General features: G+C 44.2%; 1 protein-coding gene across 1 annotated transcript in view; it reads right to left on the bottom strand.

The window, feature by feature from the left end:
• The window catches only part of CFAP91 (cilia and flagella associated protein 91), a gene marked incomplete at its 3' end in the record, with an annotated part of 28354 nt that continues 17339 nt past the window's right edge, over positions 1 to 11015 (bottom strand). The window contains 5 exon segments of the mRNA XM_082334790.1: positions 1 to 302; positions 3530 to 3621; positions 4842 to 4990; positions 6277 to 6498; positions 9607 to 9753. Coding sequence (XP_082190916.1) covers positions 1 to 302; positions 3530 to 3621; positions 4842 to 4990; positions 6277 to 6498; positions 9607 to 9753 — 912 coding nt within the window.

Below are 11015 nucleotides of genomic sequence, written 5' to 3'. Positions count from 1 at the left end.
CTAGGAGGCTGTGGGATCCTTGTCTGATCCATCAGAAGGGTTCGCTGCTGTCTCTCCTGGGCTTTCTTCACACGCAAGCTCAGCTAGTTCACGTGCAACCGGGGCAGGGCAAGTGCTGTCAGCTGCACTTGGTCCAGCAGCTGCCCCACTCAAAGCAGCACTAGCTGTCCCAGCAGGAGGATCTCCCTTTATCTTGCTGGCAGATGTCTCCTGACGTGGTGCCAGATCAGCCACTGCCTTCTCTATGCCCCTGTGGATGATCTGATGAGCAGCATAGATGTGTTTTCTTTGGGACTGCCGCACTGTGCATAAAAAGAGGTAAGGCTTTTACTTGGAAACGTACAGCAGTGTTCTCCGTAGGGGAGAAGGGAGGGATAGCTTTTAGCCTTCCTGCAGCTGTGGAAAAGCCTATCTCAGGAAAAAAAAAAAAAATCACGCCCTGCTAACTTTGGCTGAAAGTGTTCTACTGCCACCTAATAGCAGCAACCAACTTTGCATTTCACTTTGAAGACGAGTCCCCACAGTGGGAAGCACAGCCAAAGTGTTTTCCTTTCCAGCTTAGGGCATAACTGCCCGGGATATGTTATCAGGCCTTAAAATAACTTCTGAGAATGGCTGTTAATTGCAGCAGGTCTCTGGAAGACTGGAGCTGAAACCTGCCCTTTCCCATGTTATGATTTTGCCTGCACTGAGAAACTCTTACTGAGCTCAAAGTAAGACTTGGAGACAGACTAGACACATTAAGTCACCTACCTTATCGTCTTCCCTTTGCTACTGCAGGATTGTTCTTTATTGTGTTTTACAGTTTTCATCCAGTCTCATTTGTATATATTTCCAGCCCGCCTCTTGGGAAATCATTACCCAAGCCAAATCATTCACCCTACAATTCTCTTCGTTGCTCTTCGCTATTCTTTGTTCCTTCTTTTTCTCTCCAGACTTACAATACTGGCAAACAATCAAGGGGGTTGAAATACTGCGTGGCTGTAAAGAGGGTGCGGGGAATGTTGCAGGAACGAGCTGTGGCTCTCATTGTGTCACTGCCCTGCATAAGCCCAAGCCTTCCCTGTTGCTTTGGTCTGTTTCTGTTGTAAGGCTGAGCTGTGCTTTAACTGTGAACCTGAACCACTGGTGTCTTGCATGCTGTCATATAGTTCTGCATACCGTCCCGGACTCGGTCGCCCCATGTTACAAACCCACCCTCTTTATGTTTATCCATCTCCCAGGTCCATTTTGTCGACAATGAATGCAACTGGATCTCACTTGCATTTGAAAAGCTGACCTTCACCAGCCAGCTCGCAGTTCCCCAGGGGAGCTTTCTCTACCCAAGGCATTTTGGCTTCAATCCTGTATGCATGAACTGCATCAACTCTACCAGGAATACTCTCCCGGTATTGCTGCAGTCCCTTCCTCCATCCATAGTGAAATTCCATCTAAAGAAAGCAGGCTTAAATTGGTGAGTGATTGTCCTTTTAAAAGCAAGTTTTTTCATATCAGCACATTGACTTCTACTTCCATGAGGGAGGGTTCAGAAGTGAGGTGCAGAGGGGTTTCAGGATGAGCCAGTATTGGATAATCCCTGCTTTTATGCATAGAAATGTGACAAAAAGAGGAGGGGGGAAAAAAAAAAAGAGAAGAAAAGACTAGGTAATCACAAAATGAGATGTTTAAGAGAAAGCTAAAGTGTAAGCAAAGACTGAACTTGCAGGCCCTCAACTCTTTTTTCTACAAATGGACTTGCTCCTCTGGCAGGCCAGACAACCGTACTCTCAGCTCACTTCCCACTAGTTTCACGGGAGGTGTATGCTCAAGCGTGTGCCAGGTTGCTAAAACACAGTTTCGTAATGAATAATCTGGCTCACTATAGGGAAAGCTTTAAAAGCTGCCACAGAAACACAATACACTGATGTGCTCATGAGAGCTAATGCCATTCTTTGATACTATTTCCTGTGGATTTACATGGAATAGTTACTGATTCTGCTTCCTTGAAGGTATCACTGTGCAGGAGGTTTACAGCAGGGCGTGCTCATCAGAGCGTACATTCGGTAGAATTTAGCTACCTCTTAAGTGTACGGAGTCCCCTCCGCCCCATGCAGCAATAGCAGAAGAGAGTATGAGCCAGGTCTCCTCCTGACATTTGATGTCTGCTGCCACAAGAATATTGTGGCAAATTTCACCTGATCACGTTTGAAGGAGCTCTTGTATTTTATCACCTACTGCTCTAGCTCTTCCACCAGCATCCACTTTATTTTTTGCCTGGGTCTGGCTCTGCTTTCCAGGCAAACCCACTGTAGCTATCACAGATTTTGAAGATTTTTTTTTTTTTTTTTCTCCCCTCTGTTGCTTGGGAGTGCTTCTGAGGTGCTTTGTTCATTAGCTGCTGTTGCATTTAAGCCCAGTACATATTTTCTTCCTTGCTGGTACCTCTATATGTCCAGAATCCTATGCCATCTCCAGGTCTTCTCTTTCTGTTCTCTTTTCTGAGACAGGCTAACCTGTGTGCGTTAGTGCCTGAGCTGCAGGCTTCATCATTGACTAGAATTACATCACCTGCTTTGGTAGGCTTGCAGAAGCAGGGCTAAGAAGGGAGCTGATTTAAGCTTAGGCACAATTGCCAGCTGCTGAATAGATACTGTTGTTGTGACGAATACACAAACTAGGAAGAAAAAAATTTTCACAATTCAGCGACTGCAAAATGTGTTTGCAGGGTTTGTGTTCTCATTCACAAAGCAACAAAAAAAAGCAATGAATTAAGTGCCTTTGTTCTCAAGTCGGAGAAGTACACCGTGGCAAGGACCACTTCAGGCTCCATTGTGATACAATTGCTTTTCTTAGGCTATATCCACTTTCTGTGGGTGACTGGTTTAGTCACGGTCTTCTGAGTGTGTTGGTCAGTGGAAACATCCCAGTTAAGAAGAGCCATTTATTCATGATACTCAATGTAACACGCAGGTTTCCAGGGCCTTCCCCTCTGTATTTTGACAGACACTATTCCATTTTGGCTAAACAGAAGCATCCTTTACAATTGCAAGATTATCTACTTAAAACATGATGTCGCTACAGCCAACCCTAAAATCTTATCTTTGTTTCTAGCTCTCAAGCAATTGGTGGGGGAGGGGGAAAGCATCAGAAAGCATATAATCACCCTTCCACATATGGCATATATTTAAGTAATCTGCCTGTTAAAGATTTCTACAGTTTTTAGAAATTGCCATATAATAGACCATTCACAGCCATGCTACTTAGACTTTTGCCAGTTTGTGTTTGGAGGTGCAACGGGCTGCTTCTTTTTGTGTAGTTTTATACACCAAATTTACATCAGGTCTGAATTCAGGCCACCATTTTGAAAAGACTAAAGCTCATGAGAAATGGGTGAAAAAGGGTCAGAGGGCTTAACTTTCTACCTGCAGAGTGCAAAAGAGGAATCTCAGAGAACTGAGACAACTCTTGGCACTGCATCTTTCCTTTCAGTGAGCTAGAGTGAGGAGGGTGAACCAGTTCACAAAGAGAATAAAGTTACTTGACTCCTTACCTTTTTCTCTGATAGACATTTTGTCAGCTTCTGGAATCAGAAAATCATAAACCAGCTCTGCTACAATCTCTTCTGACTGTAGGCGAGTTCGGCTACAGAACAGATGCACAGTGGTATTAGTATTTTAATTTTCTTTCCAGATCACCTCTGCGAACACAATACTCCCTTGTAAACATTCTCACTATTTTCAAAGGGAGTGTATTGTCATGGCAGTAATTGTCAGCTGGGTCTCTCTTTACCCTACAAACAGGTGACAGTGGGACTATTCCCCTTCGCACTGCACTGCCAACGTGTTCAATACTGCACTGGAAAGCAATATTTCCAGGGAGAAGATCACCCTAGACTCCTTATCCTCAAAGGTATTTAGGAGCCCAGTTCTCACTGATGACAAACTGAGTTAGACACGCAGACACCTCTGAGGATTTGCGTCTTTGTCAATTTAGTCTTTGGCCCATTGCTGAGTTTGCTAAATTCTTCCCTTTTGTGACTCTGCATTTGGCTGGTCCCCATGCTCTTTTCCATGCCAGTGTTTGGTGGGTTCCCAATTGGCCCAGGGGCTGCATGCATTATCTACGCTTCATTCTCCCCAGGGATTTCAACATTCTGGTTGTATTCATCTGGTTACAGAATACACAGCTGCTGTACCATAGGAGAGTCACTGTGTCATTGGGATTTTTATGGCTCAATTCCAAAAAAAGAGCACAGAAACTGAACTGGAGGTTTGGCAGGTCCTAAAAAGTATTCACTGCTGGTGCCCCAGCCAAACACAAGACTGTGGTGTTCTCAACAACTTGCTCTACTCAAAGTGCCTTGTCAGGCAGCCATCAATATGACTGACCCCCATGGAAATTGGAAGTTTCTTAAAGAACAGCCACCCCAGAATGAAAAGCTGCTGTAGAGCTGTATCTTTTAGCATCTCTTTCAAACGGATTTTCTGTAGTAGTGTAAATAAATGAAAAGGCCAGTATGAATGGGTATCGCTTTAGGCAGTTCCCAGATTCACTTAAAGCTCAGTCACAGCATCACATTGGCATGGAGAAGTCTAAAAAGGGTGATTCACAGATCCCACAAGTGATTTGCAAAGGGAATCTGGCACATGCTGTATAGAAATAAGGCTCTGATGGATTTATATGTGTGTACCAGGTAGTAACAGTGCGGTTCCCATACAGCAGTCACACTAATGAAGCGATCATGAATAGTATTGCTCTGCCCTTCCCATGTCTTAAGATTATACACGTAACCACAGATGCAGATGGTCAGGCAAGTTCTAAACTGCTGTAAACAGCCTCTAATGTGCCGTTTAATAACGTACCGACTCTCCATTTCGTAAGCAACGTCATTGATTTCTACAGCCATTCTCTGAATCTCTTCCCTGGCTTGTTCTTCAGCTGTGTTCTCCATGCTACTCAGGATAATGTCTTCCAAGTAGGAGTCGATAGTGCTCTGGTGCACTTTCACCACCTGGAACAAAACACTAAGATATTGTTCTTCTGCCTACTGCTATGCCAGAGGCGTGGTGGAAGTAGATTTCCAAAGAAGCAAGAACAACAGATTTTCACCAGACTCTTCATTTCAGGCAGGCCAGCCTGAGATTTGGGTTCAGAGGTGCTTTCTGGGAAGAATAACTTCCGTAAAACTTTACTTTTTAATAATTCTTTCTGAGAACTAATTGAACAGAAACAAGTGCAGGAAAGAACCAGTGGTGGAAGAAAAGCTTATCTGCAGATCCAGTTCTGCTGCAGCAGGTTAGTTCTGTGAATGCAATGGCAGTTGCTTCCTCAGTTCTCATGGTCCCCTGAGCAACAACTGCCAAATAATAATCATCAGTATTGACTTTAGTAAATTAATCGGCTTTCATTCAAGCAAATCCTGAAGGAAAAGGTTCTATCAAGCCAGTCAAAGTAACATGGGTAAAACCAAGATAAAATTATTGGTTTCCTTATAATGGTTGTAGAGCAGAGATTCTAGAAATGGGTGTTTTCCTTCTGCTAGTCTGAAGGGCATAAGCTTATGGCACTATGACCCTCCTTGCCTCAGAGTTGCAGAAAAGATAAGAAGAGAAGCTAAAATTAAAAGAAAAATAAACATGATGCCAGATTCTCTTGGCATTAACCTCCTCCCACAAAGTTTGAAAATTGTTGGTTTAGTCAATTAGGCTCCCACTCATTCCTTTCAACTGGGAGAAATATGCTTCGTGCAGTCAGGAGCTAGGGAATAGGAATAGGACTATAGAATAGTTATGGAATATGGTAATTCAGGATTTTTGTTGCTGGATTTCAAGGTTATGTTATCCATTATCATTACTTCAAAATAATTTTTGTACCTCTTGTTATTTGTAGTCTGCTTTTGGCGGGCAAAATCTTTCCAAAACCTTGCTTAAAGGCATCCTTCCTGGGAGAGCACCTACTAGTTCTGCATGACAGACCAAGTGCTGACAAAACATTATTCCTAAAGATGACCTAGGTACATCTGTTCTCCATAGGTGTTTGTTGTGGAAATTTAGAAACCTACATCCATTCATGATATGCCTAACAGGACTGTCTGTAGGGGTATTCACATCATCCTTCATTTAATGGACATGACTCTCTTCGGAAGGAATCACCCTCTCTTCACTAAGCCTTCCCCCTCAATTTTAAAACTAGCCATCACCAAAGTCAGCGCTGAAGCACCTCCCTTCCATCGGGACCTTCCCACAAAAAGGCAGTTCCTACGAACTGCCCACAGCCTCACCAGTCTCCCTCTCTTGCCTGTTTGAAAATCTCATCTTCTTCCCGACGCCGCCTCTCTTCCACCTGACGACGCCCGCTCTCCTCTGCTTCCCGCATCCGCCTCTGCCTCTCGGCCAACATGACAAAAGCGTGGATCTTCCGTTCTTCTTGCAGCCTCACCAGCTCTTTGGACAGGAAATCAAGTATGTTCGCCAGTACCCTTCCTTCTTCCCTGGCCAAGTGCTTTTCCACCAATGACAGCTTTAAAAAAAAAAAAAAAAAAAAGAAAAGAATTGTGTTACAAACCCCAGGAATGTTGTTCAAAGTCCCAGGACTACCACAGGCATGTGAAACGGCTCTGCAACATCCACTCAGACCAGCTGTGGGACAACCCTAGGAGTTTTGCATTCTTCTTGTTTTGCATTCTTCTTGTTTTACATATGCTGGCCTGGATTCTGCATAATGTAATGTTCCTGTATATAAACTCTGATGGCATAAAGAGCTTAAAAGATGGCAAAACTTGTCGGGGTGAGAACAGTCCCGATATTGTCACACTAGGAGAAGCAGCCCCTATGCTTGGGTGGGTGGGAGGAGCACTAGACGTGCTGTATTCAGGTATCATGAACTGCTTTTGTGGCTGTGCGTATACCCAGAACAGGTCCTGAGGCCACCTGCTTGCTACTGGGGAGCACTCTGCTGCCCAGACCAAGAAAGGGGAGGTATAAAAGTGACAATGAAATGACTTCAGCTGCATACCCTCCATCTTTCTGTGCTAAGCTTAGCTAGACCAGAACAGAAAACAGGATCAAAAGTTGCAAATGAAGCTTCTTTCTAGCATTTGGAAAATAAAACCTCAATCTTTATGAGCAGGAAGCTTGAGTAAAGGTTTAGGAAACTGTGCAATTGTGAGTACAGCCACATTTTTATCCTCTCCTAAGGATGCAAAATGTTTGCTAGAGTTCAAAGCCACCTCAGTGAAATGGTACGTCTTTGGCTGGACATTCATGATGCGACTGAAGTGATTCAACTTGCTGAGATAATACAGCAACCATGAGTCCCTACAAGGACAAGTTACTAACTGCTGACAAATTCAAATCAACAGTAATTATATTGTGTTTGCAGAAGTGCAAATGAGACCTCAAAATTCCAGGTAATGGAAAATCAGAAAGTCTGTGACAGAGCCGAGACTAGATTCCAAGTGTTCAGTGTTACTGCGCCATTCACTCCTTGTTCCAGGCACATCATGTTTTATGGGTTGGGTACATGTGACTGCACTTCAGAAAGGGACAAGATCTATGGTAAGTTCATTATCTCCAGTATGGACTATGAAGCCACAGTCCTTGGCAGGAGGGAATGTCTGGAACTGGCTGGGATACTGTGTCTCTGTTGGAATAAACAGGCAATAACAGAATAGACCCGAATGTAAAACTCAAAATGGAGCTGAAATATCCCAGACAAGTAGTAATAAATCAGCTTTCTTATACTGCTGTGCCATTTGCTCATGCAGTGTTTCAAAGAAAGTGGGATTGTCAGTGTTGCACACACCGAGAAGTGACAGTGCTTAGCCCATGGGTGTTTAAGATGGAGGACGGCAATGGAGAAACTGCACCAGCCCACCGGGAGGGATAATATGGTAACATGGAACTAACGTGCTGCTTCCTCTTCATTGCTGCAGGTGCTCTGTCTAAAACTGGTGCGAAACGGAGGAAAACAACCCGGGAATACTCCTGACTTAGACTTTTGTTATATATGAGGTTGGAAATTTTCAACCCCTCATCTTTGACCACTTCATCTGGAGTTTCTGTCCTCTTTCTGCAGGAAGCATTTCTTGAAAAAAGCCTCTTTTACCGAAAGGTCAAAAACCTGAAGAAAACTGTGACCACCAAAAACTGAAGAACTGTGAGTCATCAGTGACTTTCTAAAATAGCCACACACATAGAAAACTCCTGCATATGCAATCCAGAGAGTTTTAAAGTTCAAAATGTTTGAAGACCTGAGCCTTGGACCATATGCCTTCAGAGACAGTGAAAAAAAATGCAAGAGTAGAGGAGGCTGATACCAGCAGAGGGGGATAGTGGCTCTCCCAAAAGGAAATTCTGAGATCAGAGGTCAGCATCTTTACCATTTGCTCTCTCTCCTTCTCCATGAATGTCGTTATGGTGTCTGAACTGCTTTCTCCTTCACTCTCACCTGGGCTTCCAGAAGAGAAGGAGCATGTCAAGTTCCTAATGCCTAAGGCTTTTATTTTTCTCTTAATTCCTCAGTAGAAGAATTCAGTATTCCTGCATTCCACACCTGGGCTCCCTGTGTATGAGAGAGCAACTGGAAATGATAAACAGTGAAACACAGTCACCCGGTTCATTTTTTACGGGGATCTGAGGGGAAATTTTGTTGCTGCCCACCCAGCAGGAAGCAGTGGTCTGGCTTCACCTCTGCCAGGCCAGCTGGCCAGCGGATGCTGTTATCATAATCTGGAACCTGCAGAATTGCCGCACAGCTCGTCACTGAAAGAACAGGAGAGCAGTAAAAACTATAGGAAAATCTGCGGGAATGTGGGAGATACCGTATATCTGAGATGCAGTGAAGTCTGGACAAAATTTCTTTATGATTTATTTCAGACCAGCATCTGCCATTTGATTCACTTTGCTCTGGAAGGTTGTGGCCCTGCAAGGAAATAGGATGGGAATTAGCATCCCCAGCTCTCACTAAATTCTTGGCAGAGGATGGAGCCCAAAATTTCTCTGCTCTCCATAACAGTGGCAAATACAACAATGTGACACCATTGCTGAGGTCCTAGAAGTCTTGAGCCCAGCAAGATTTACAAAGTCAGTCCGCTTTGGCTTCTTTTGTGGTATTTTATGCTGAGGAGGAACCTGAGAGTGTGCCAAGCTAGAAAAGGAACGGGGAAATGACAGAGCAGGAACACATATTCAGTAAAACATCTGACAGATGTGAGTGGCAAGCATGGATTGTGATGCCAGGTCACAGCACCAGTCAAATGGATTGAAATGTGGGAAAACTGAGGTTCGTCTGACAGTGCAGTTTGTTCAAAGCCCTGTAAATATAAATAAGTGCTCTGCCTGCAAACAAAGCAAGCGCAGCCTGGGTAGCAGCTGTGGTCAGGGCGCCTCAGTCTGTTTCTGAGATTCCCCAGAGCCCCCACAGCAGTGAGAGAGCAATTCTAGCTGCTCAGGCATTCAATGCTTGGCCTGTGCTAGGAAAGCATTTTTGTTACTTGGGGTGCTTTCTGTGCTGTGGATAATAGAAAACATAAAGAAATTAAATGTGAGAGTGTTGGTGGTACTGCAGGCACAGAATGCCCGGTCAGGACAGTGTTGTGAATCAGCATTGCAATCTATACAGGCAAACCTTGTGCATTTGCAAGTCATGCTGTTGCTGTAGAGCCAGTGTCATTTGCTCCTCTGCCTTCAAAAGCAGCTGTCCGTCCTCCTGGAGTGCATGAGTGGTGCGCAGCTCTTGGATCAGTTCCAGCCGCTTCTCCTTCCCTTCAAACATCTTTAAAATAAAGTTAAACAACCCAGCATATTAAATGGAGAATATTGATCAACATGTTTTGCCAGCAGGGCGTACCCTTTTTCTCCAAGTTGCAAGGTCAGCTGTTTCCAAGACCTAGTTCTCTGTAACGAATTTGTGGCAGCATTTAGGCAAACACTCCAGCTTTCAGATAAATCTTGCCTAAACCCTCCTGCATAGAAGATGAAAGTTAAGACCTTCTGCTGTGGAGTATAGATGATTTCTTGCTAATTTATTATAAAATTTTTTTTTTTAATTCTGTTTGGCTTCACCCAGAACTCAAACCACTGGAATGTGGAACCAGCAACACCAATGTCAAGTGAAATGGGCAATAGCCTTCTGGATATCCTGTTATATCAGCCTCAATGTCAAAGCTTCCCAGTGTGAGCATTGCCCCTTTTCCTCAGTCCAGGGTTAGATGTCTCCTGTTTCAACATCTACTCTTGTCTGACCTTCATTTTGAGGGAGTCCAGCAACAGCTCAAAGCAATAAATTGGTGCGGATGTTGTTGGAACTGCTGCTGTCCCTGTTACGGGGTTATGTGGCCCAGCCCTTCCCCATCACTGTCTTATTTTCATTCCCCCTCTCTTCCAGCAGGACTTAGAACAACAACAAAACATCACTCAACCCTGCTCACGTCATTCTCCAGCTGAGTCATGTATTTCTGATCCAGTAGTAGCTGGAAGGAGATTCCTAAAATGATGGGATATTTCATGATGTGAAAGTCAACAGTCCTGCAATGACATCAAACATCCTTCTCGCAGATCACCACAGAACTGGAGAAGACTTGGGAAGTCCATATTCCACCTCAAGCCACTTTCACAGTATTGCATCGTTTCCTAAAGCTCAGGTCAGGGTCCCACATGGGAACACATCACAAACATTAAATAGTGCAAGAGAGAATATCAATTATATTCTCAGCAGGCATGAAAACAAACCTTCTGGACGGGTCTGATCAAAAGTGATAGACTTGCTTAATATAAAGCCCACAAGGCATGGCTACTCAATTTTTACCTAGACCCACTTCTGCTCCACTGAAAGCAGAATGATGGGTCCTGCACTTGCTGGAAATCATGGTGGTGTGCTTCGGTTGCTCCTTGTCTAAGGTTCAGCTCACCGTCACACGGAACTGGAAAGATGGTATGAAATACAAGCTGCCCTGCTGGGATGTGGGAGGTTTCTTGTGCCTGGGATCTTGGCATAATCATGGCAAAATGTACTCGTGGTCCAGATGTAGTCTGGAA

This window comes from Platalea leucorodia (assembly GCF_965183815.1).
Source record: "Platalea leucorodia genome assembly, chromosome: 2".
NCBI classification, from domain to species: Eukaryota; Metazoa; Chordata; class Aves; order Pelecaniformes; family Threskiornithidae; genus Platalea; species Platalea leucorodia.
The sequence above is the reverse complement of the archived record's forward strand: the minus strand, read 5'-3'. Positions and strand labels throughout refer to the sequence as shown.